This window comes from Nanorana parkeri, unplaced genomic scaffold, assembly GCF_000935625.1.
Source record: "Nanorana parkeri isolate BGI_ZX_2015 unplaced genomic scaffold, ASM93562v1 scaffold566, whole genome shotgun sequence".
NCBI classification, from domain to species: Eukaryota; Metazoa; Chordata; class Amphibia; order Anura; family Dicroglossidae; genus Nanorana; species Nanorana parkeri.
In genome coordinates this window covers 826,846-851,674 of record NW_017306834.1, presented here as the reverse complement: position 1 = coordinate 851,674, position 24,829 = coordinate 826,846, and the positions used below count along the sequence as shown (strand labels likewise).

General features: G+C 43.5%; 1 protein-coding gene across 3 annotated transcripts in view; it reads left to right on the top strand.

Moving 5' to 3' along the window:
* Positions 1-24,533, top strand: part of MTSS1 (MTSS1, I-BAR domain containing) — a 155,871-nt gene extending 131,338 nt beyond the window's left edge. Inside the window, exons 7-15 of one of the 3 annotated variants that reach the window (XM_018562232.1) lie at positions 2,469-2,626; positions 5,104-5,211; positions 5,828-5,925; positions 11,454-11,664; positions 12,889-13,008; positions 15,940-16,110; positions 21,230-21,388; positions 22,343-22,505; positions 23,670-24,533. In XM_018562232.1, coding sequence (XP_018417734.1) covers positions 2,469-2,626; positions 5,104-5,211; positions 5,828-5,925; positions 11,454-11,664; positions 12,889-13,008; positions 15,940-16,110; positions 21,230-21,388; positions 22,343-22,505; positions 23,670-24,361 — 1,880 coding nt within the window. In that variant the 3' untranslated portion in view covers positions 24,362-24,533. The remainder of the gene's footprint in view (positions 1-2,468; positions 2,627-5,103; positions 5,212-5,827; positions 5,926-11,453; positions 11,665-12,888; positions 13,009-15,939; positions 16,111-21,229; positions 21,389-22,342; positions 22,506-23,669) is intronic. The other 2 variants (XM_018562233.1, XM_018562234.1) reach the window with 2 other exon arrangements.
* Positions 24,534-24,829: the final 296 nt, after the last annotated feature.

Here is a 24,829-nt window from a genome sequence, read left to right as displayed (position 1 = left end):
TAATAAGAAGGCCTCTCGATACTGCTGGCTGTACCCCCCCTGGGGGTAGGCTGACAGTGAAGTTAAGGAAGTGCATTTGTGTGTTTCCCTACACTCCGCCAGACTTCGCACAGACGGCAGTGTAGTAAGTCATTATCCTCCCTTATAGCTTTTTAAAGAACTTCTCTAGTTTCCATGGCAACCACAGCCTGCATTGAGTGACAGGAGCTCCGCGCTCGCTTCATACACTGCACAAACCCGCCGTCAGAACAGACCGCGTCTGAAGGAACTGCCAATATTAGCTCTGCAATTTGTTAGGTTTTATACATAAAATACATCCTTAGAAAATATAATTTTTTTTTACACTTTCAGTGTAACTACAGATATATATACGTGTATATACGTCCTGCTGAAGTCTATCCTAGGATCTGTATATCCGTTCATGTGATCTTTGCAGAAGGATAGGACCAGAGCCACTGAATTCTAAAGACATGCTGGCTTTGCCTGGCGTTTAGTCCCCTGTCCCTTTTAGCTTGGATCATGTGACCATGGCTTCATGGGTCCCATACAATATCCCAAAATGCTCCACAGTAAGCAGTTGCTAGTTGAGTTTTCCATTTGCTTGTATGGGAAGACCATGAGTGGAGGCAGGATACAGAATTGCTGTGTTATCTGTTATCTACTGTGTCTTGTAGTCTGGTAGCAATGGTCAGCCAGTAACGGCAGTACTGCAAATGGAGGAGACTCTCCCGGAAAATCACTTGGGATAGCAGTAAAGACTGGTCAGCCAATAACGGCAGTGCTGCCATTTGAGGAGACTCTCCCAGGCAACATCTGGGATAGCAGTAATGACTGGTCAGCCAATAACGGCAGTGCTGCAAATGGAAGAGGATCTCCAAGCAAGCAGCAAAGACTGGGGGAGATCAAACCCTCATTTTACCCATGCTGGAGAAATCTATTTAAAGTGGAGCTGCATTTGAAGGTTCAACTTATAGTAGGAGATGGGCAGTTAGATTATCTGCCGGTATATGAGTTGATATTGCTAAAATGTAGTTTAGCAGGTGCTCAGCAGCAGATGATTGTCTAAAAAGATTATTATCTTTTGTGATAAATGGACTCTGTAAGGCACCTATTATCTATAACAGCCTATTTTGTGTTGGCAGCTAGGTTAGTCTACAACCGGCTGCCTGCGGAGTCCTTCAGCAGGCTTTAGAAAGTCGCCTCTGTTTAGGAATATGTCTCATTCCAAGATCAGGATTTTCTCTCTCTCATCTATAGTTCTGAGACGATCAATTCCACTCAGCTGTGTGAAGAGAATGCTCTCTATTTACGTGCCATCAAATAAGAGACTCCGATGAGCAATTAAAAACCCATCTATTGCAGTCAACGTCCAATATAACACAATCTTTAATCCACCCAGTTGGCTCTTGTGGAAGCAAGATGCATATCATAGAGGAAACCTCTTACAAATTGGAACGGCTTGACTTGGCCTGTGATAAGACAATCGATGCTTCAGATAATTGATCCGGAGGGATTTACACCTCCAAGCCGATTGCCATTTTTCATTTTATAGAGTGACGGGAAAAAGGGTTGCAAAGCATTCTGGGAAAGTACATTTGGAAAGTGTCAGGCACTGTTTATCTGTCATGTCAGAGTTGTATAATGTTCAACAAAAAAGGAACGTAGGTGACGGGAACACAAACTGTGGGGTGGAAAATGTGCTTTAAAGGCAAAGTACAGTGCAAAGATGAATTAGGACCATGTGGGGCCCTAGGGGAGATGAGAAGAGAACTTTGCCACAAGACCCCCTGCACCCCCTTCCCTACCCCATTGATTGACATTGATAAGCATTACAATAGGAACAAAAAATCCACCCATTTGCATTGTCATGACTGCAATGGCCCACTCCATCAAAGATCAACTGCCTACATGTGCATCTTCCCTTGTGCAGTGACAGGCAGGTGCACAGCTTTGACCAAGCAGGCTGTCCAATCTGTTTGTAGCTGGGCCCCCTGGACACAATGGGCTCTAGGCTCCTGCCTAGGTTTCATTGTTAATGATCCAACTATAGTACATTGTATGTATGAAGCACATTTTTTTAGTTTTTACTGTAATATTTACCCTTAAAGTAAGTTTTAGGCGACTTTCACATTATTTGTCTGCTTGTTCTTCCTTGATTTTGTTATTGTATTAAATATTGTAAGTTGTAGACCAACTACTAGAGGACTTGGATATCGGTCAACTATTCTGGGGGAACTATACTGTATATCAGCCATATTAGATTTCTTCATCAGACTGCTTTTGTTTCCTTTAGAATTAACCCATCAGTAGGGCAGCCTATTGCTTCCCCCCTCCATTGACATAAACACACCTTGGTGTACCTAGCATGCACGTTTATGGAAATATCTTGGATGGTGGGATCACGCCTTCTCGTGTGACTGCCATCTATTATCTGTGGGCATCTTTAGAGCTATGATTGTTTCTTGCAGGGAGAGGAGACATTCAGCCTCAGCTGGACAGCGCCCTGCAGGACGTCAATGATAAATATTTATTGCTGGAAGAAACGGAGAAGCAGGCGGTGAGGAAAGCCCTGATCGAGGAACGCAGCCGCTTCTGCTCCTTTATCTCCATGCTGCGGCCTGTCATCGTAAGTCCTCATCATGTTCCAACTTATGCACACAGGCACCGTGTAATGCTATTCTTCCATTCACAGGAGCAGAACAGAGAAGAGATGTCTTCTGTCATGTGAACTTATTTTAAAACTGAATGGGAAAGAACAATAGTGCGCTGGCATTTATATTATTGCATGTTTCAGTTTAAGGATGCTTTTTATTAGCATCTCTTGGTACTGCGAGATTTAGCGCTGTACTCCATGCAATAAACTCACTGATATAATACATATATGAGCTGTTTTACCCACCAAAGAATTTGTATTTCTGTCCATCCAGTCCCAGGATTTACTCATTTCTGTTGCTTGGCACAGCCCAAGAAGAAGCAGCAGCAGACTGATGAGCTTATCTCTCTGTCACTCTGCTCCCTTCTCCGCTAGCTCAGATAGCTCTTTGTTGGCGCATGAGCATTGCAACACAACTGACTAACTCCTTGTGCTGCTTCTCCCTCTCAGAGTCTGAGCTCTGCTGAACTGGGATTAGGAGAGGCTGCTACCAGGTCACATTCAGGTACTTGCACTGCTTTAGTGAATACAGTGCTTCATTCATTGGTTTCTTCTATATCTATCCAGTGTTCAGCTTTAACTGCCTGTTGACGGCCATCACTTAAAGTGAACCTGTACTTTACATAGTTACATAGTATTTGAGGTTGAATAAAGACACAGGTCCCTCAAGTTCAACCTATTGCGTACATGTATGTGATTCTGCATGTGTATGCGTGTGTACGAGTCCCTATGTGATCTTGTTTTTACTTTGCTCATGCATGGACTAAGCAACCGGTCTTCTCTAATTCTCAACCACCCCCCTCCATCGACGTGACACAACTGATGTTTGGCAAATGGCCGCTTAGGTGCCATTGCATGGTGGTGGGGAAAGGGCCCTGTGTACAAAGATTAACTGGACTTACACTGGGCGTATACTCCTCGCTGTTGGCTGTGAACAGAGCAGCAGAGGATTCAAGGCAATACAAGTGTTAGATACTGCTATGGTAGGAACCTGTTGCTTTGTCCTGCGTGAGCAAAGTGGAGGTTCACTCTTAGGCAGCAAGTTGGTTGAGTGAGCTACACATGAGCTCAATGAGCAAGTCAGATTTTAGAGCCCTATTTATGAACATTATGATATGTACTATGAGACACAGTTACTAGGTCTTAATGGCTTGTTTTGTATTAAAGGTACCTGGTATCCTTATTCAAGACTGAGATTACGTAAAAGAAGCCCTTGCTTGGATGTTCAAGCTACATTAACAGCCTTCCTGGCATTGATAAACCTCTGCTTACCAGAAGGGGTGAAATAACTCTCCTGGTGTCACGTACCTTAGGGGAGTCTGAGTTGACGAGGGCGGCCTCTCTCACAGCTCTGGTCCCGGAGCACCTGGATTGGTTACAGGGGCGCCGGGGCACAGAGGGGCAAGGGTGCCAGAGGCTGGTTAGCCTCTTGCATCTGTGAGATGAGATGAAGTGCGTAGATCCGGGCAGGAAGCAGGATGCGGATGCACCGAAGAGGATCCAGAAGGCTTTAGATCCGATGAGCTGAGGGAGCTGGAAGCAGAACACACAAGGCAGAAGGATCGTCAAGCAGGCCGAGGTCATCAACGAGCTGGCAACGTAGTACAGGGGGTGAGGCAGAATCAAGGTCAAAAACAAGCCGGGGTCTTCAGGGAGCAAGCAACAACAGAGGGTAGTCCAAGCCGGGTCAGTAACGGGTAATCGGGATACAGAGAACACAGAACACAGGAAGCTGACGATCTGACAGCATAGGAGGATAGCTGAACACAGCCTTTATAGCCCAGTTGGCGCCAATTGTTCAAATGACACATCGGCCCGTGCGCACAAACACGCGCATGACGCGCGCGTACGTGAGCATGACGCGCACGTACATGCAAAGACACTGCTCCTATTATGGCTCTATGGTCCACAACAGGCGCTTGCGCATGCGCAGACGGCGACACTCGAACTCTGGCTTTCTGACACCTGGGGAAAATGCTGATGTGGGTTCCCTCCAGTGTTGGCCAGATGACCAATTGGTTATATAAGAGGGGAGGATGAGATTTCAGTTAGTTCTCTAATCCTCCCTTTCAGCAAAGACCATGCGATTAAATGCCCAGCCTATTAGACACATGACCAGCACTAAAAGAAACTAAGGGCAGCATTTCCCCAGGAAAGGTATGTTTCAGCTTTATCCATTCCAGAAACACTGTTAACACAGCTGTACGTGAACATTTCAGCATAGGCCTGCTCTGATAACAATTGTCAATCCAGAACCATCTGTCCACCCACCCGCCCATCTATCTGTCTGTACGTCCACCTATTTGTCAGTCTATCGTAAATAAAGATGCATCATCATCAGTGAAGTGCTTTGATTTACCTTCTATCAGAGCTCATGCTTGTTCTGTTCAAGGGTAACACTTGGCCTTCTGCACTAACTCCAATGTTGACCTGCTGTCCTCCTTCCACAGGAAGAGGAAATCTCCATGTTGGGGGAGATCACTCATTTACAGACGATATCTGAAGATCTGAAGACTCTCACCATGGATCCCCACAAATTACCCTCTGCCAGTGAGCAGGTTGGTACACAGATGGAAAGGTATATGTTATTCCCCACAGGGATTCCCCCCTACCCGATCCTCCAGCGCTGACTGGAGGAAGGATGGGGGAGGGAGCTGGTAAAGCTGGCTCTGCGTCTAGATAGGCAGAGCCCGCTGTCATTCACGCAGTTGGGTGGATCTCGACAGCATTGTCAGGATCCGGCCCGGCTGCGGCGGTTTCAGTATACCGCGAGCTGTAGCTCGCGATATACTGAACTTTGGGTCATGCTAGTGACCCTTAAGAGAACTATGGGGAAAAACACTTACCTCATAGTTCTCTTTTAAAATGAAATGCTTAGTTTCTTCTTCTTTTTTTTTTTTTTTAAAGCATTGCACCTGTGGCCACATTTCAAGCCAAAGTCCTCTCACTGCTGGCCATGCCTTTGCTGTAGAGCCCCATTATAGTCTATGGGGCTCTACTGGAGCTCCAATGCGCAGGCACGGCCAGCAGTGAGAGACTTTGGCACTATCTTTCTGGCTTAGGATTTTGATTATAGAATGATCATTCAGAATCTTGCTTGAACCCACTGCTGACAACAATTGCAGTCCCTCCCGGAGGCTTGACATCCTGTTTGATCTCTTTCCACCCAAACAGGTGATCCATGACTTGAAGGGCTCAGACTATAACTGGTCTTATCAGACTCCTCCGTCCTCTCCCAGTACCACCATGTCGCGCAAGTCCAGCGTCTGCAGGTACGTTTTTGTTTTCACAGCCAGTCTGCAATACATTTGCTAGAAAACATCAACTGAAGTCAAGCTGAAACTCCCGGGCTTCTCTTGGCTTAAGATTCTTATTAACTAAATGTCCTTGAGGGCAGTTTTTTTAATTATGCATGTTAACTGACCCCAACAGACCAGTAATAGCTATCATACATATTGCCACATTCACTATATGGCCAAAAGTATGTGGACACCACTTCAAATTAAGGAGTTGAGGTGTTTCCGGTTAAGGGTACTCTTATTGTTACAACATACAAAGACATTTTAGAGCATGACTGTGCCCCTTTGCACAAAGCCAACTCCTTAAAGACATGGTTTGATGAGTTTGGTTTGGACAGAGCCCTGACCTCAACCTTTTTGAACACCTTGGGTGAATTTATAAGACAGATTACTAGTCTTCTCATCCTTCATCAGTACCTGACCTAACAAATGCTGTTTTAGCTAAATGGGCACAAATTCCTACAGTCACACTCTAAAATCTTGTGGAAAGCCTTCTCAGAGGAGTGGAGGTTCTTATAGCCTCAAAGGGGGAGCCAGCTTCATATTAATGCCTGTGGTTTTAGAATAGAATGTCAGAAAGATTAATTAGATGTGATGGTCTACACAAATTTTGGCCATGTAGTATATTTCATGTTTTCTTTTCTAACCGTTTGTGCTGCTTTGTGCAGAATATTAAAAGTGTATTGATAATCATACATTTTAAGACCAGCTCGGGTCTAATGGAAAAATAACACTTTATTGAAGTATAACTTCATATAACAACACTTTACCTAGCAGCTAATATGCAGTACAGGGCCCGGGGTCCTGAAAGATATTTTGTACGCCCGCCTCCTCCCCTACATTATGATGATTCAAAGTACAGCAGCATACTGCTATTGTTATCAGTCTGATATCTCCGTATATTTTTTAATATTGAATCCACTAGACTGCAAGACACACAAATGTTCTGCCTTTGATGCATTCTACATTAGAGTTCACACAAAAAAAAGGAAAGGTGAACTAACTCACAACTCCCTCCCCACCCTTCTGGTCCCTGCTGCACTTAGCTGCAATAATGACCATTGCCAGCCGCACAACGCTTAAACACTTCACAATACAGTCCTGGAGGCTATATAGCAACATAATGCATGCAATGGAGGGCAGCCACGTGACTGCGCTGGCCAATGATAATCTCTTCTTCTGAGACGCCCCACCCTCTTGGGTCACTTTTTTACAATATTGATCATCGGCCTCCATGCAACACTTAAAAACTTCACTATACAGTCCTGGAGGCTGTATAGCAACATAATACATACAATGGAGAGCCGCCACTTGACTGCACCGGCCAATGAGAATCTCTTTTTTTTTTTTCTTCCGAGACGCCCTTCCAGTAGAAAGAAGACTCAGAAGAGATCGTGATTCACCAGGGCGGTTACATGGCCACTCTCGCCAGTGATAACTCCCCGCTGCAAGCATTATGTTGCTATACAGCCCCCAAGGCTGTGTGGTGATGTTTTTAAGTGTCGAGACCTTTATTAGCTGGCATGGGTGGCGGGCTATGGTCATTGTTGCAGCTAAGTGCAACAGGGACCAGGAGGGTTAGGAGGGTTTTGTGTGAACTAACCCTGTAAAGCAGAATGCAGGAAAGCAGAACATTTATAAATCTTGCACAGTCTAGTGAACTCTGCATAAAACAATATATGGAGATATATAAAACAATATATGGAGATATCCGGCTGATAACAGTAGCCTAATATACCTGGCCTGTCCCGCTTCCTCTGGTATGGTCATGGCCGGCAGGGAAGACCCAACAGAGAAATGAATAGTCTATTATGGATGGGGTTGCTGTTTACGTTTTTTGTTATGAATGATTTAGTCTTTGTAGAGACTGACCGATGTACCGGTACATAAGAAGAATCTGCCTGCTTGTTACACAGACCCCTGTGTGTACTGAATTAATTCATGTCCTCGCACTCACCTCAGACAAACTGTTTTGGATCTCTGAAATGGTTTTAATAGCATGCTGCCTTTGGCCTATATAGCGAATGGTGTTTGAACCCCCAGTTATTTTTCTGGTAGGTATTTCCCATGTCTCTCCTAGTAATGCGTATTCCCTCTGATATCCTATGGAGTTTTCATGGGAACTTCAGCAGCATGAAGAATCCAGCAAGTTTGTGTTGACCTTGTGTAATCTCAGTGTTTGTGCGCACATACACTGTGTATATGTGTGTGTGTGTGTGTGTGTGTGTATATATATATATATATATAATCTATCCAGATTGATCTGTGGAAGATATATATACAGATCTGGTACATGCAGTATCCTACATATTGTTTTTAAGTGCAAGTGTAGCACCAGTTTTTTTGGAAACAAATTCCCTTATAGAATATATACTGTATTTAAGGGATGCACCAAAATGAAATGTTTAGACTGAAACCGAAATTCCAAAATTTGTCTGTCTGGCTGAAACCAAAATGGAAAATTAACTTTTTTTCCAACCTTTTTAAAATTTGTAAAAAAAAATTATTTTATTTATATATTTTTGTTGGGGGTTTTGGGCAAATATCAGGGTTCAGACCCCTGATATTTCCCTTTTAAAATAGAAATAGAGATTGAAGACACAATCTCCTCAAGGACAAAGCCTTAATCTTTTTCTACAGCCCCAGCCCCAGCACTCAATGAACAGGAAGCTCTTATTACATTCACAATCTAGGGATAGTAAATATTTATTATCAACCCAGTCATGAATGGACAGGAAGCCTCTGTACTGAGCTGCTTCCTGTTCATTATTAAAGTGAGCAGATGGCAAATATTTGCTATGTCCCCATTCATAAATAAACAGGAAGTGATGTATGGCACTTCCTGTTCATTCATAACTGGGGATTTAGTAATCCTCAGTTAATCCTCAAACACCAAGTGATCAGGACTGATGACTCCGTGTTTGCTCATTACAGTGAAGGATCAGTAAATATTTAACATATATACCGATCCTGAAGCTCCGCCCCCTCCCGCCAGAGCTTTCCGCCCTGCTTGGCCCCCTGGCAGCTTCTCTCCTCCCCGCTGAGAGCCGGCAGCTTGATCTGCTCTGTGACCCCTCCGATCTCTGCTGTCTCTGCCGACACAAGTGGCGAGGAGCAGCGGGGATCGGAGGGGTACACACAGGGGTGTCCTGAGGCCAGGTCTCACCCGGAGCGAAGACCGGGTGACACCCCGCCGTGACGTATTCGCACGGCCATCTTATTGACGCTTGTCGGCTGCCATCTTGGTGGAGGATACCGGTAGAGAGAGGAGGGGACGTTCACCTGGTGGATTGAGGCGGTGTTCTGCTGGGTCCCCTGCTCTCTCCTGATGCTGTCGGGGCTCTCAGTCAATGACCGAGTGCCTGACTTTTCAGAGGGGGTGACACCAAAATGACGGTCAGTCATTTTGGTGTCACCCGGGTGTGGGCCGCCCTTGTGATGCCAGTGGGTACACAGACTGAAGTGTGCAACCGTCACACAGCTGGGAGGAGAGAAGATGGGGAATTTTCGCCTGTTTTTGTACTATTGGTATTTTGCTCATAGTACCATTTTTGGGTGGTGTTTTGGCAGAAGAAATTTTGGTGCATCCCTAATACATATAGTTTATGGAAATATACAGTGCACGGTATTTAGCAACCTTTTATTTTTATTTTTATTTTTTTTTCTTAACTTTCTCTGTTCTGAAAAAATTTTTTCGTTATCGCCATGTGATTTCTCAGATTGATTTGTAGTTGGGAGGAACGGCCTTCACAACAACCACCCAGAGCAATCTCAGTGTTGTAATGAGAAAAGCTGCAATGTAGGCATCCTTTTACAGCGGAGGAGCCTCAACAATATATAAATCTCCTGTGGCAGTGGATGCCTGGAATTTGATTTGTATCTCAGCATTGTGCCATTCACACAGACTCATATTAGATTTCTGGGGCATGTACGAAATGCCTTCAATTTGCCATATTCCAATGGAAGTGACAACTTAATTTTTGGACCATTTTAGAAAATTACAGTGTCTGTGGAAATGTAATTCATACTGCCCTTAAATTACAGAATGGCTTTTATTATATATACTATATCATTTTTTTTAAAAGATGGAATAGAATTTTCCTTTAAACTGTAGCTCATGTCCCTGTTCCATTGGACAGGCTGTTCAGAGCTACGTTTTGTTGCATTACAGTGCCACCTTGTGGCTGAATGTATATTTGTAGGGCCCAACACTTGTGTTTTTGAAAACTTCCTTAGCTCCACGATGTTTTAATGCAGAGGATGATGTATTTTAAGCACTCCAGCTAGTGTTTATATGCATTTTACATCCTGTGTTTTTTTTTTTTTTTAAATTTAACCCCCTCCCACTGGCAATCTGTATATAAACATTTCCCAATATGATGCCCCTTGCTGGGGATACATTTATAAACGTCCCCTGTTTGACAGCTACCAGCCGACTCTTTGTGCAGATGCTGGCTCTCAATCCCTGCGATAACTGACAACTCAGGTCCCCAATTACATTTGGGAAGCAATCAAAGTAGTTCCTGATCATGTGATCCCGGTGTCGGCTATGAGATATGTCTGTGAAGGTTCTCATTCATCCAGGCCATGGTATATCTGTAAAGAATAAGTCAAGGCAACCGGACTTGCTGTATTTTTGTTGAAGTTTCACTGGTCATCCAACCAGCTTTCTCAATTGGGAATTGAGAAAGCTGGTTGGATGACCAGTGAAACGTCTTCAAGAAAAATACAGCAAGTCCAGTTGCCTTGACTTATTCTTTACAGATACAGCTATGAGATAGTGACCACATGCATCCTGGAGGCTTCACTGAGAAAAGAAGAGCCTTCAATCTTTAGATGAACACTGCCACCTTCAGTCTGCAGTGGCGTCTGTAGTGCCATCTCTGTAGCACTGTAATTAATAAATACTAGTACAGTATTAAAAAAAGATAATACATTAAAAATAGAAAAATTTATAAAAAAAGTACATTTGTCTGCCTAGAAAAAAAAAATAGTATTTTTTCATTAAAACAGTGTACCAAATAAGTCTTATGTCCTTAAAAAAAACCCCACAAACATGATTTAGCTCGGAAGATTAGTCATAAAGATATTGTCCAGTAAAATGACACATGCTTCTGCTGCTTGGCCTGGGCATCGATGACCTCGGGTGGCTTTAAAAAGTTTGCAAATGTGCAAAGAAAAACCCAGCACCTGGCAAAACATTTTTGTTAGAGTTGGGGAGGGTTATATCTTCAGGCACCCTGATGTCCCTGAAGAAGCATGCCCAGCCGCCTGAAATGTGAGATACTGTTGTTGTCGTACTGTGTGTCTGTCATTTGTTGGTCTTGCTGCCTGCTTGCTGGAAATTTGTGGAGTTATAATTTGGTGCTTGATTTTCTTCCCTCCCCTTTTTCCCCCTCTCCTTTGTATTTTCTTTTCATTCCCTTCACTCCTCTGTCCCCACATTTTGCTGCCCGCCCCTCGTCTTTTCCTCTCCTCTCCCTCCCCTTTGTCTTACACAGCAGTCTGAACAGCGTTAACAGTAGTGACTCGAGGTCGAGCGGCTCGCACTCACACTCACCCACTTCACACTATCGCTATCGCAGCTCCAATCTGCCCCAGCAGGCGCCAATGAGGCTGTCCAGCGTCTCCTCGCACGATTCCGGCTTCATTTCCCAAGATGCTTTTCAGTCAAAGTCTCCGTCCCCTATGCCACCAGAAGCCGTCAACCAGGTAAGACCCTGAAGTCTGTGGTTCTCATTCTGTGATGTGTCGGGGGTCGTGGCACTAACCTGCACCGTTGTTGGGTTCTATGTATTGTTTTTTTAATACATTAGGGAAGGGTCAGAACCCCCATTGGAGTTTTATTGCTGTCTGAGGCCTCGTTAGGGAGATTTTTCCTCATTTCCATTTCAAGTGACAACTTGTTGCAGACAGGAAGTGAAAGACAATATGAATATGGGACATAGACAGCAATAAAAACCTGACAAAGGTTCTTTAGCCCTACCCCATTCTAAAAAAAAAAGGGTTTTGTTGCTGGCTTTGTCACTGTTGGTGATTTTCCCTCACTTCTAGTCCCAGCTACAACATTGAGACAGGAACAGGATGTGAGAGTAATTCTACCCGATGGGGTCCTGGACTCCAATAAAAATAAAAAAAACCTGACAATAGCTGCCAGCCAAGAGACATGTCTATTCTTACAGGAATCTTGATGTGCTTTGTGTATTTCTTCCACATCAGTGCAGTAAACAGGTGTGAAAACTTTGCTTCTGTACAGGAGCTTCCTGTAATAAAGACCGGTCACTGCTGCTCTCTCCTTCTGCAGGGTGACTGGTCTTGTATCCGCCCCTCCTGTAATAAAGACCGGCTACTGCTGCTCTCTCTCATTGTGCAGGGTGACTGGTCTTGTATCCGCCCCCTCCTCTAATAAAGACCTATCACTGCTGCTCTCTCTCGTTGTGCAGGGTGACTGGTCTTGTATCGGCCCCCTCCATTTAAAGTGTATGTAAAGGCAAAACTTTATTTTTTTGGTTAGAGTAGGATGTAGTTAAGTATCTTTGTCTTGTTTTTCCTCTGTGTCCCTTCACTTCCTGTCCTTGAGACAAAGCAGGAAGTAAGAGGAAATCTCTGCAAAAAAGGTGATAATCCCCTTTTAGATGTCACCAGAGCAGATTTGCCCATTGGAGGTTTTCTGCTCATTTCCTGTTCTGATGACAATTACAGAGTTTGGGATTTCCCATCATTTTTTACTCAGTGACAATAGCCACCAGGACCTGTAGTAAGGACGAATGTCCCAAACAAGAGCACAGACGGCAATAAAAGCCTGGCAGAGGATCTGACTCATGTTCTATACAAATGTCTTCAAATGAAATGTAACAACTCTGAAGTTTCAGCTGCTTCTCTCCTCGTTTGCTCACAATCCCCCCTTCCCCCGTCCATTCTTCTCCCTTGTTCCAGAATTCTTCCAGCTCTGCCTCCTCTGAAGCGTCTGAGACTTGCCAATCGGTCAGCGAGTGCAGTTCTCCCACGTCCGTGAGCTCCGGTTCCACCATGGGAGCGTGGGCCTCCACCGACAAGGTGAGGATTGTTTTCCCTTCTGGTGAACTATTCCTATATTACAATGTGTACAGCTGATTAGTACCCCGGGAACTAACTGTCATTTATTATCATCCACGCTAACACCTTTCACATTGTCTCCTGAACTGCTGCAATCCCAGATACTGTCATCAAGATAAAATGTAAAGTGTATACTCTGTACTGACTGCCTGGCCTGAGAACCAATAAATCAGAGCAAATTACCTTGTGTGGAATAAAGTAATAAACACGGGCAAAGTTGTAGAAGGCTCGGTACAGAATTCAAGATATTTCTTTTATTGAGGTTTTATATAGGCAAAATGCGTTACATAATAAAAAGATGTTATCGGTCACAGGTTAGTCTGTTAACAGCAATGACATAACAGTGTGTAGACTATAGACAATATTTAGTATGTACAATAATGCTACAAGTGTAATGAGACCGGAATGGCAAGAATATGACACAAATAATCTTGCATGATGGGTAAAAGTATGGGTGCACTTTAAAACATAGAGCACTTTTCCTTTTGGCCCCTAAGCTGACCCAACCAATCCCAGCCTCCCCCTGCACAGATGCATACTTACTGAGTTCTTACAGGCCGGGCCTCCATTGTTTGTTTACATCCTGCAATGAAGGATCCTCTCTCCTGGCTGCACCTGTGCAGTACATGGCCAGGGACTGCTATGAGAATAGATCCCACTCTCTTCTTGTGCATATGCCCGACCTCCATTGTTCATTTACATCTTGCAGCCAAGGTTCCCCTTTCCTTGACGCACCTGCACAGTACATCCCCACTGACTTTTTATGTGAATAGATCCCACCCTCCCCCTGCACAGATGCGTACTTACCAAGTTCTGACAGGCCCGGCCTCCATTGTTTGTTTACATCCTGGAGTTTGGTTTACATTATGGATTTCCTTAGGTGCCCAACCCTCTTTCGCCAGAAATTCAATTACAGCTCGTTGTTTTAACTGCAGATCCATGGTTCTAATCACTAGTCACTCTAATAGATCTCAAATTACAGACATGGAGGCATTACTTTTTGATTGACCCTGGTATCATCTATTCTGAAGTTTCATTGCTGTTTTACTAGTGTAGATAGCCCCGTGTTTTGTGGTTTTAGGTTTGCTATTCCATTCTATATATTCCATTTCTATATTGAAAACTTTCACTGTGTCCTCTTACCAGGATAGTTTTTCGGGTGTGGTGTATGGGATTAAGATGACCATAGAAGGATGTTATATTGGTGATGCTGAGTTAGAGCAGATAGTTGTGAATGTTGTAGGTGCGATATTGGGGAGCATGAGGCAAGACTGGTATAGTATATATATATAGTGTTTCATTTGTAGGTTGTGGAATTGTTCAGACTCTGGGATAGAGTTACAAAGCCTGAAATATTTGAATAAGACAAAGATATCAATTCTTACAACCCTTCATAGAGTACATGGCCTTTTGTGAAAAGCCAAGGGGTGGGGGGTGGAATAAAGACACTAGATCTTCCATCTTTAAGACCCCCAACTCTCATATCCGGAGCTGGCAAAATGTATAGCGGGAGCTCTGTACCGTGCGGCGATCTGGACATTTATTACACCGTAGCAAAGGTAACATTTGTTTACACGTCAGAACTTACCAACATCTCTGTGCCCGGCGTTCACCTTATAATCTTTCTTCTTATCTGCAATCTCATTCTATCTGACCTGTGTGCAGCCGCAGACATTGTACTCTGTACCGATATTTATTTTACCATTTTAATACTTGTGATAATGTTTTCATATTCCGCTAATGCATTTTAGGGTTCTAAAGCAATTTATTTTTGTGTGGTTTTTTTCCATCAGCTGTGAAGATATTTTGTATGTAGAGGTTGTTTGTTCCATATACTTTGAAATTCGAATTGTTATTCAGTTTAATTGTATTTATTATTATTTTATCACATATCAGTTTACCCTACTGCCATTTCATTATCATTCGTCATTTTTGTTTTTTATTTTGCACAGACCCATCATCTCCTCGAGTTATGGCAGCCATTTTGTGAGCTGAAACAATAGTCGTGAAAATTAAGCCTTGGCCATAGTACATTGCATAGGTCAGGGGTAGGCAACCTTGGCACTGCAACTGTGGTGAAACTACAAATTCCATGAAGCCTCTACCTCTAGGAGTCCTATCTGTAGCTGTCAGTCTTGCAATGCCTCATGGGGCTTGTAGTTCCACAACAGCTGGAGCGCTGAGGTTGCCTACACCTGGCATGGGTCATAGTACATTACATCTAAAGAAATGGGTCTAAGTGATATCACCATCTGCTATTTGTTATAATTGTGCCTCAGTGGGCCTCATGTTTTAGGATAATGGGTCTGTGGAAGGAAGGAGCATGTGTTGTCTATCAAAGCCAGTTATGTGTTCCCTTTCATACCCTAACCTGGGGTAGAAGAGTGAACATAGAATGTGGTTGCTATGGAAATACTTCCATACAATGCAAGAATAAAGCCTCTCTACCTTCTTAGACCCAATATTTCATGGGAACCGCGGTGCTCAGCGTAAGTCTCTGCCAGACCCAATCAGCAAAATGAAGTAGAAAAGAGCTGGCACTAGTAGGAATCCTCTTAATGGCGTCTCTTTATTGGAAAGGCATAAAAGCAGCTACAAAGATTGCTACCATGTTTCAGTCCATCAAGAGACCTATGATTAAGGTCCCTTGGTGGACTGAAACATTTCAGCAATCTTTTGTAGCTGCTTTTATGGATTTTCGATAAAGTGACCAGCGCCGTAAATACCTCCCATCTTCCTTGTTTTTTGGTACCATCAACAAAATGGCTGCCACCTCTGGGTTTAGAGGTGGATCAATCTCAATTTGATTTTAGTCACTTTTGCCATTATATTGATTTTGCTTTTTGTTCCCTGTTTCTGTTTTTTCCCTTCCTTCATGTTGTCCGTCTCCAGCTGTCTAATGGGTATCATCACTATGGCGAATTGCCTATGGCAGGCCATTTCACCCATTTCCCGCTCCCAGTGTCCCGCCCCTGGACCCGATCTAGCTCCGCCCTCCCAGACTATCACTATTACACCATTGGTCCGAGCATGTTGCCGTCATCTAAGGTCCCTACCTGGAAGGTTTGTGTTTGTGTGGTGCAGCTTTTTTTTTTTCCCCTCATCGTCTCATTTCCTGTCATCTTCTAATCTTCCTGATTTCTGTACGGTTTTGAGCATCTCTGTTAATTCCACACCGCACAACCCCACTGAGCTCACCATCTCTGCCCGAAGTGTCAGAGAATATTCATGCATTAAAAAGCTTTATGATGGGAATAGAAGGTAAAGAGTAGAAGTATTTGTAATTCAGAGCCTGATATTATATATATCACATACACTGTGCTGGCTCTCTCAGCATTGGCGTTATTTGTCATGTAGTTTTAGGTCCATGGAATTGATCATTTTTCTTACATATTTAACATGGGAGAGCCCAAAATTGGGCTTTAAAGGAGAACTATGAGGTGAGTGAAAAGCCTCATAGTTCGAGCCGGCGTGTGACAATGAAACTGTCACCAACGGATCAGTAGATCGGGAAGTGAGCGAACACATACCGTCGCTCGCTCACTTCCCGATCCTGTGCCTGCAGAGAGCCGTGACTGTCCCTCAGGGCTCCCTGCAGGGATTCCCCCCTCCCGTGTCCGATCCTCCAGCGCTGACTGGCGGAATGGACGGGGCAGGGGGCGGGCACAGCTGGCTCTGCCTCTAAATAGGCAGAGGCAGCTGTCAATCGCGTAGCTGGGAGGATCCATACAGTATTGTCAGGATCCGTCCCGTCTGCGTCATCTCAGTATACGGCGAGCTACAGCTTTGGGTGAAGGGAGGACGCTAGTTTGTGTCCTCCCGTTACCCATAGGAGAGCTATGGGGGAAAGCACTGACCCCATAGTTCTCCTTTAAAGACAACCAATCACCAGTGGATATTTTTAATCATCTAAATCTCCACTCTTGAATTGTTATAATAATGCAGCCTTACCTCTCAGAGTTCTTGATTTTTTTTTATTGTATTCTTTCCCAGTAAGAGCGGAAGTGTCAGGCTGAGTGTGTGACTACAACTGTGTCCTAACTGACAGAGATCAGTGCTGTAACAGACATTCAAAAATTGTCATACAACAAAGATGCTGTCGCAAATCAATTAAAGAAAACAAAGGGCGTTGTAAATTGACAGTTCTACCCTCCCTCCAGGAGCCCAGAGAGTGTGTTGGTTATACCTGAGCTCAGGTTGGAAAAAGGTCAGGGAGAGACTACAACTAAATAACAGCAACCACACCTCAATGAAAGGCTTCACCACTATAGCAATGTAAGAGTGGGGATTCAGATTCTTACAATTCCCGTTCATGGCTTGTCCACGTCAAGCATGGAAATAGTCCTGTACTGTTCATTTTAATGGCAACGTTTTTTTTTTAATTATGCTTGTTATAGCTAATGTTTCTAGCCAGAGCACCTTCCATAAGGATACATTATAACGTAAAAAGCATTTGAATTACACTAATAACACAATAAATATATAACGTTTTATATAATCCTAAAACCAATAGTACAGTGCCGTGCCCTCTTAGCCATCGATTAATGGAAGTTTAGCGTTTTAGACTGTTTATACACTGCTCTATTTTTCTCATTCAACCAGCAGGCTGAACCCAAAAAATAGAGCAGATTCCTCCAACACTACGAGTGTGTCGATCGAGGAATCCCCACTGATTGCATTGTGTTCCGACAGCAGCCACTGTCAGAATACCCGAACAGAGCAGAGGCGGCAGCTCATTGGCTGCCACCTCTGGTCGTACGAAGATTTTACAACCGGCTCCTTCGATCAGCTCATCGGGGAATGCCGGCTGAAAGGATGCCAACAGCGGCACCCGCTGTGCGTATTTCATCCGGTTCCTCAAGAACCGGCCAAAATTTGCACAGTGTATGGCCACCCTAAGTAACACCCTTTACTGGCTAAAGTAGTACCCAAGCTTTATACATAAACATGCATATTATACACACAAGTGGAAAAGCTAATGTGCTCTACATTCAGTACACTCAGCTCTGAGGCTGGGAACACGTGAGATATGTTATGGTGACGTTAGTAGGATTATGTGCAGTGCCAAACCTTTCACTGTCAGCCAATTTTGTTTTCTTACCTGAAACTCTGTTCTTTAATCAGTTTCTTCCTTTATTGTATTTTTTGGCAATTATTTGTCTTGCATGGGATTGTCATTTGAAGGGGACTTTTGGCCATATAACTGTTTTTCATCCAGTTGATCCTACTTTAACTGTAGAATGATTCCTTATCACTTTGCTGTGGTTTGCCCTATTGGATAACTAAACTTCCTCTGGTTTTTCTCCCTGGTAATAGAAGTTTGATATACAGAGTTGCAGTGTAGAAATCGTTAAAAAGTAGAGAAAAATAGAAACGGCCAAAATGTTGCAAAGACAGAAAAAAAAAATCAAAGGAAAGTTTCATCCCCAACCTCCCTGCATTGGCAAAAATGTAATATAATACAGCTTAAAAGACCTTCGATAAGGTGTCAGCATTAGGCACCAATCACATGGGTGCAGTCCGTTCCTAGATGGATCCCTTGCTGAGTTGCATCAGAATGTAGACGGATGTCATATGTGACATTCATAACCATTCTGACTTTTCCTCTTGGGATGGAGGGAAGCTGGATCCATGTAATTACTATATAAGTGGCCGGGTGTTTAGGTGTGGTGGCAGCATTGGGCTATTTTCACATGGGCACTGTCCATTCCAAGTCTCATCCCCTGCTGAGTTGAACTCGAACGGAGATGGATGTCACGTATGTGACATTTATGTCCATTTTGAGTTTTCCTCTATGTTGGGATGGAGGAAAGATATACCCATGTAATCGCTGTAGGTGGCTGGTAAATGGGATGGGCCCACCTTTTGTCTGCTCACATCTGGTCAGGTCAATAAAACCTAGATGCAAACTTTTTGCATTTGGTCTGATGAACCTAAACCGACCCGCAAGTGGGTGGATATAGGTGGAACATACATCTACTTACATGTGGCTGTCCATAGGGATGCATTGCAGTCCGCAATTATGGGTCAAAAACTAACTGACAGAACGGCCATGTGAAAGGGGCCTTAGATTCCTTTTTTGTCCATTTTGATTCTGCCAGTAACAAACTTCCGGCCCTCGGTGGCAACATTCATTCACTGTACTGCATGTATAAGGGAGCAGCAGTGCCACCCTATGACAGGAAGTGTGTTATAACTACAACCTCCCCCATCTTCATAATCTGGGGGAGGGGTTCTGTTATCTTCAAAGGGTGAACTGAGCAAGGCTGACAATACTCATAGGAAGTTGCAAATTCACTGGATTTTTAGCAAAATCAACAGGTCTTTGGCACTTGTGTGACGGATCTAACAAAACACTTATAACAGTATATTTAACAAAAGGAGAAGGGTTTAAATACACTTCAAGGTGGCATTATTATTGGCACAATTTGGGGGAAAAGATTAACGTAAAATATTGAGAAATTGGAATACAAATTGGTGTTTGTTGGGCTGTTTCCACCTTTCTTAAAATAAGTGTTGAGGCTGTGCTGAATGGATAGGGTACTCCATGAAGCCAATGGACATTTCATCAGCACTTCCCTATAGGTGCCCCATCTCTTGGTGAGATGGGGAAAGGTGTTATAGTGTGGGGGAACCATGGGACCTTCATTATAAGTGTCAGATGAAAAACTGTACTGATTCAGTCAATCCGAATCCTCCATCAGATACTGATCAGTGTGGCCTAGTGTTACTCCTCCATCACAGCCTAGATCTATATCATACTTACTTGAAAACAGTTACATGATTAAAAGGTCCTTCACTGAAGAGACGTCCTAACAAAATAATGGTTTTCAATATAAAGTCTCCCACTTTAAATTTCTGTTGCTCTCCTTCTGTAGCACTCCTCAATATGTGGGTGATTCATAACTCCTTTACAGTAGTACTTTTAAGAGATCATGCTGTCATTTATTTTGATGGCCCCTTCCAATTAATATTCTTTTGTACTTTTGTACTTTTATCAGGGCTGGATTTACATCACTGGATACCAGGGCTTTAGGATTGGTCAAGTTGAAGAAGCACTATGGCAGAAAAATACTATTTTCTGATAACCATATGGGTTCATACATGCAATGTTCAATAAATGAAGTCCTTTCTTTTCACGTGGTTTTATATTTGCCTTCTGGAAAGGCTTTCCACAAGATTTTGGAGTGTGTTTGTGGGAATTTGTCCCCATTCAGCCAAAAGAGCACTTGTGAGGTCAGGTACTGATGTTTGATGAAAAAACCTAGCTTACAGTGGCCATTATAAATTATCCCAAATGTATTTGGTGCGATTGAGATCACTGCTGTGTGCAGGCCACTCAAGTTCCTCCACACCCAACTCATCAAACCAGGTCTTAATGGAGCCTGGCTGTTACAAAGGGGCTCAGTCATGCTGGAACAGAAAAGGGCCTTCCCAAAACTGGTGCCACAATGTTGAAAGTGCACAATTGCCTAAAATGTCTTTGCATCAATAGTACTTTTCACTATGGAGGGGTATCACATACTTTTTGGCCATATATTGCATATGTAAGCTTTCTGATAAGAAACCACCTCTCCTTGGCAAAGTATTAATTAAATCAGTGGGAAAATAACTAGTTACCAGCATTGCCTGTGGGCTTCCTGCAGGCTTTTCCCTATTACAGACCTAACTTGCCATGTTCCACATTGTGTCTCATTTTATGGAGGTGGAGTCATGATAGAGGCAGGACTTTGCTTTCCCAAAGTTGGAGCTTCCACCCCCCTCCCCCCCCAATAACTGGTTATCTGCTCACTAGCGCGGTACTGATCCAGAAGCCGCAAAAGAGGTGCAGAGATCACAGAGTTGCTGAAGGAATGAAGAAGGGAGGTCCTTGCACTGCAGGTCCCTAGTTACAGCTTTCCCTCCGAGCACATTTCTAGATGTTTGCTATAACATTTGCATGCTGTTACCCACAATTGAGAAAGGGCCTTTTTAAAGGCTTGTAGACATTTTCTGGTCAGTTATAAGCCCAGCTTCATGTGGCCTCTCTACGCCAGTCAGGGATTTTGAGGAGCCTGGCATGATGAAAAATCCAGCCCTGATTTATTCTATTCTCTCACGTCTGTGTGCTTGCTTTGGGGGAGACAAAAAAAAAAAAGTAATGTTGGGAACATCCATGTACATATCCTAACCTTTCATTCAGGACTGGGCTAAGCCAGGTCCGTACGACCAGCCTACGATGAACACGCTTCAGAGACGCAAACGTGAAGTCGAGACATCTTCAGGAGCCCAGTTCATGCATCCTGGACTGATTAGTGAGACTTATTCACCCCGCAGTACAAGAATGCTCGTGGCATCAAGGGTAAAGTGTCATTTGACCAAATAGCACGTCTCTAACCCTTTGTTCTCAGATTCTCCTCATCTTTCTGTAGCTGCTAACACTGGTCTTCAGGACACTGTGCTTGTTTTTTTTTTCAGCTTAATTAAAAACTCTTAACAACTGCAATATAGTACGCTTTAGCACAGCAATGTCCATGACGGGGCTGTTTCAACATTCTAGATTTCTTTTCTTTATGCTTTGTGACTGTCAATTTTGATTTGATCCTTAAGCACTGAAGCTTGCCAAAATGGATTTTTGTTTACTTGTGGCCTAGAGCAGAGGTGCCCAGCCATTTGTTTTACCAATCGAGCATAGATTATCAGCTTACAATTTTAGAACTAGAGATTAGCCTATCCCAGTTATGACCCTAGACCTATCACATTGTATTTTGGGTTATGTCCCATCTGATTTTTTTTTTAAAAACACATAAATGAACTTCTTCACTGATTGTTGTATTTGATTCTATTGCTCCATGTATAAATGGAATAACTCTATCTCATGTTAACTGAACTGTGGTTTGACTGTGGATCCCCCTGAATGCAAATGTAGCTCCTGTCTACTCACAGATAGATGAGGGCATAGACATTATTCTTTCAGTAATATCATTGAGTTTCCAAATGCTTTTTTTTTCTAGGATTCCACAAAGGTTTTTTTAGAAGAGTTAATAATATATCTGATTAGATCGTAATCCACATTTTGGGCACCTCTGGTCTGGAAACAACCTGCAGGCCTTCAGCAAAGGGTTAGACATGTCAGCACTGCTCATAGGATCTCCAGAAGTCTAAGCATGGCTGGGCAGCCATACCAGCTTTAACAGTAGTTTCTTAACAATTGAAAGCCTGCAGGTTGCCCAATTCTGATTTCCTCAGCTTTGCACATCTGTCCTTTTCTGTGAAGGTTTCATTTATTCACGGTCTTTCTTGTGTCCCTCAACAGCAAGGAGAAGAAGCAGAAAACTGTGACGATCTTGCTCTTGCCCTGAGCAGAGGCCTACAGCTGGATACACAGAGGAGCAGTCGGGATTCTCTGCAATGCTCCAGTGGATACAGTACACAAACCACTACCCCATGCTGTTCAGAAGACACCATTCCATCACAAGGTATGGGGCACCCTAGTCCTCATTCTAAATCATCATAGATGAGAACAATGTGTTAACACACAGGCACCAATTAGAAACAAACTTACCAAATCCAGCTGTATTTTGCTATATTAAAGCGAGACAGTCATAACGGGGCTTATGCAACAATCCGAATATTTGGTCTTAAATTGGTGGAAGGCTGAATTATGCAGATTTTCTATTTCCCACTTTGCATAACTTTACTTGCCTGAGCCTAACTTTTTAACTTAGTGTCAGAGCATTGGAAGTCTGAAAGTCTGCCAGGCTTTGTGACTCTTGATGCCATGGCACAAGCTAAATGGTGCATTTAAAGCCAAAACTTTTTTTTATGTGGATAGAATACGTAATAGATAAAACCGATCATTTTGTTTTTAGTTGTATGAGTCTCATTGAGGTGATTTTCTTTAGCTTCTGTGCTGTATGCACTAGAGGAAGTGACTCTAAGGAAAACAGCTCTTAGTAGTCACTGGAACAAGTGTCCCCTTTGGACGATTGCCCCTCTATTTGTCAACATTTCAGATTGAAATAGTGAATCTTGCCGGTGGAGCCATAGATATCAATAAAAGCCTCAAAGGGCTATAACCCCTCACCGCTCTATCCAAATTTACATGGACACTGGGTGACATTTCTTACTGAAAGTAAATCTGTCACTAATGACAGATATTGAATCTAACACTAAGAGGTGCCTGTGCGTACCTTGATTTATCTGCCAATGTACCCCACAACAAGGGTAATTGATATGCAGTCACTGAATCCGTGCATCAAAGGTGAAAGCTTTGCCTGCTTCCCTGTTGCATGAATCTCAGCAAAAATGTGTCCGTACTGTACTCCTTGCATAATGGCAGTTGGAAATGGACTGAAAGTGTTGGGTCAGTATACTTCCTATGTCAGACTGACCTGCCATGTGTAAAGTCCATACATCTCAGTTAGCATTGTTTAGGAAGAACTGTTATTTTTACTCATAGCGACCATTTAGATGTTTCTTTTTGTCTCTCTGGGAGAATGAAAGGGATATCCTGGTTAGTATGTTGTGGTGAAAAATGACTATACAAGACAGCATTTCCCCCAGCTTCATTGATAAATAAAACCCTAATGTCTTCTACAAGAAATGCACTGAACACTTATACCTCTCTCTTTTGTTTCTAGTTTCAGATTATGATTACTTCTCAGTGAGCGGAGATCAGGAGCAAGAGCAACAGGATTTTGACAAGTCCTCCACCATCCCAAGAAACAGTGACATCAGTCAGTCATACCGCAGAATGTTTCAGGCCAAGCGCCCTGCATCCACCGCAGGATTGCCAGCCAACTTTGCTCCTGTAATAGTCACTCCTGGTGTGGCCACCATCCGGAGGACACCTTCCACGAAGCCATCAGTGAGACGCGGTACCATCGGAGGAGGTCCCATTCCAATAAAGACACCAGTTATCCCGGTCAAAACCCCAACTGTCCCAGACTTTCCAGGTGGGCTACCCAGCAGCACCAGTGAAGAGACACCTGAGCAGAGTCCTGACTCGCCATCTATCACTGAAGGAACCATGCTAGGCGGTGAAATACCTACGTCTTTATGGAGTGGGCAAGCTTCTGTAAACCCCCCGGTCCCGGGAACCCAGGGCATTATTGCAGAAGAACAAAGACCAGGCCGGTCAGAAAATGATGACGAAGAAGATGAACGAGATGGTCCTGTCATTCCTGAACCCACAGGCCCACCAGAACCTGAGACAGCAGATACTGCCCTGGCAGATGCACCACAGGGAGAGGATATGCTCAATGCAATCCGCCGCGGAGTCAAACTGAAGAGGACCACCACAAATGATCGCTCGGCTCCGCGATTCTCCTAGAAGAGTCGAAAAACCAAGGAGAGCCTTCCGAGCCGGGTACAAGGGACTGCAGCCTGACACTTGTCTTTAATCCATTCCAGTCTACGTTCGGAGGATTTTGTAGGAGCATACACAGGGTTGGCGAACTCTTCAAGAAACAAATACTATAACCGTTCAAAAAAAGAGCAGCATATAAAAGACAACCTTAGTATCTGTTGGTGTTCCTATTGTAAATAGTGATTTTACTTCTCCACATAGTTAATCCCTTTATGGTTTTTTTCCCTGCTTTTCATTTCACAGATTAATTTCTATTTCCATAAAGTGCCAAAACCCATATTTTTAGTTTCAAAGATACCCATGGAAATTTTAAAAGGTTTGGAGAGGACAAAACAAAAAAAAAGCAAGCATAAGAAAGTGTTCTTACGGACTATGGAGGACTGGGGGTTGTGTCACGCCTTCTCTTGTATTCTGCTCCAGACTTGTACAGAT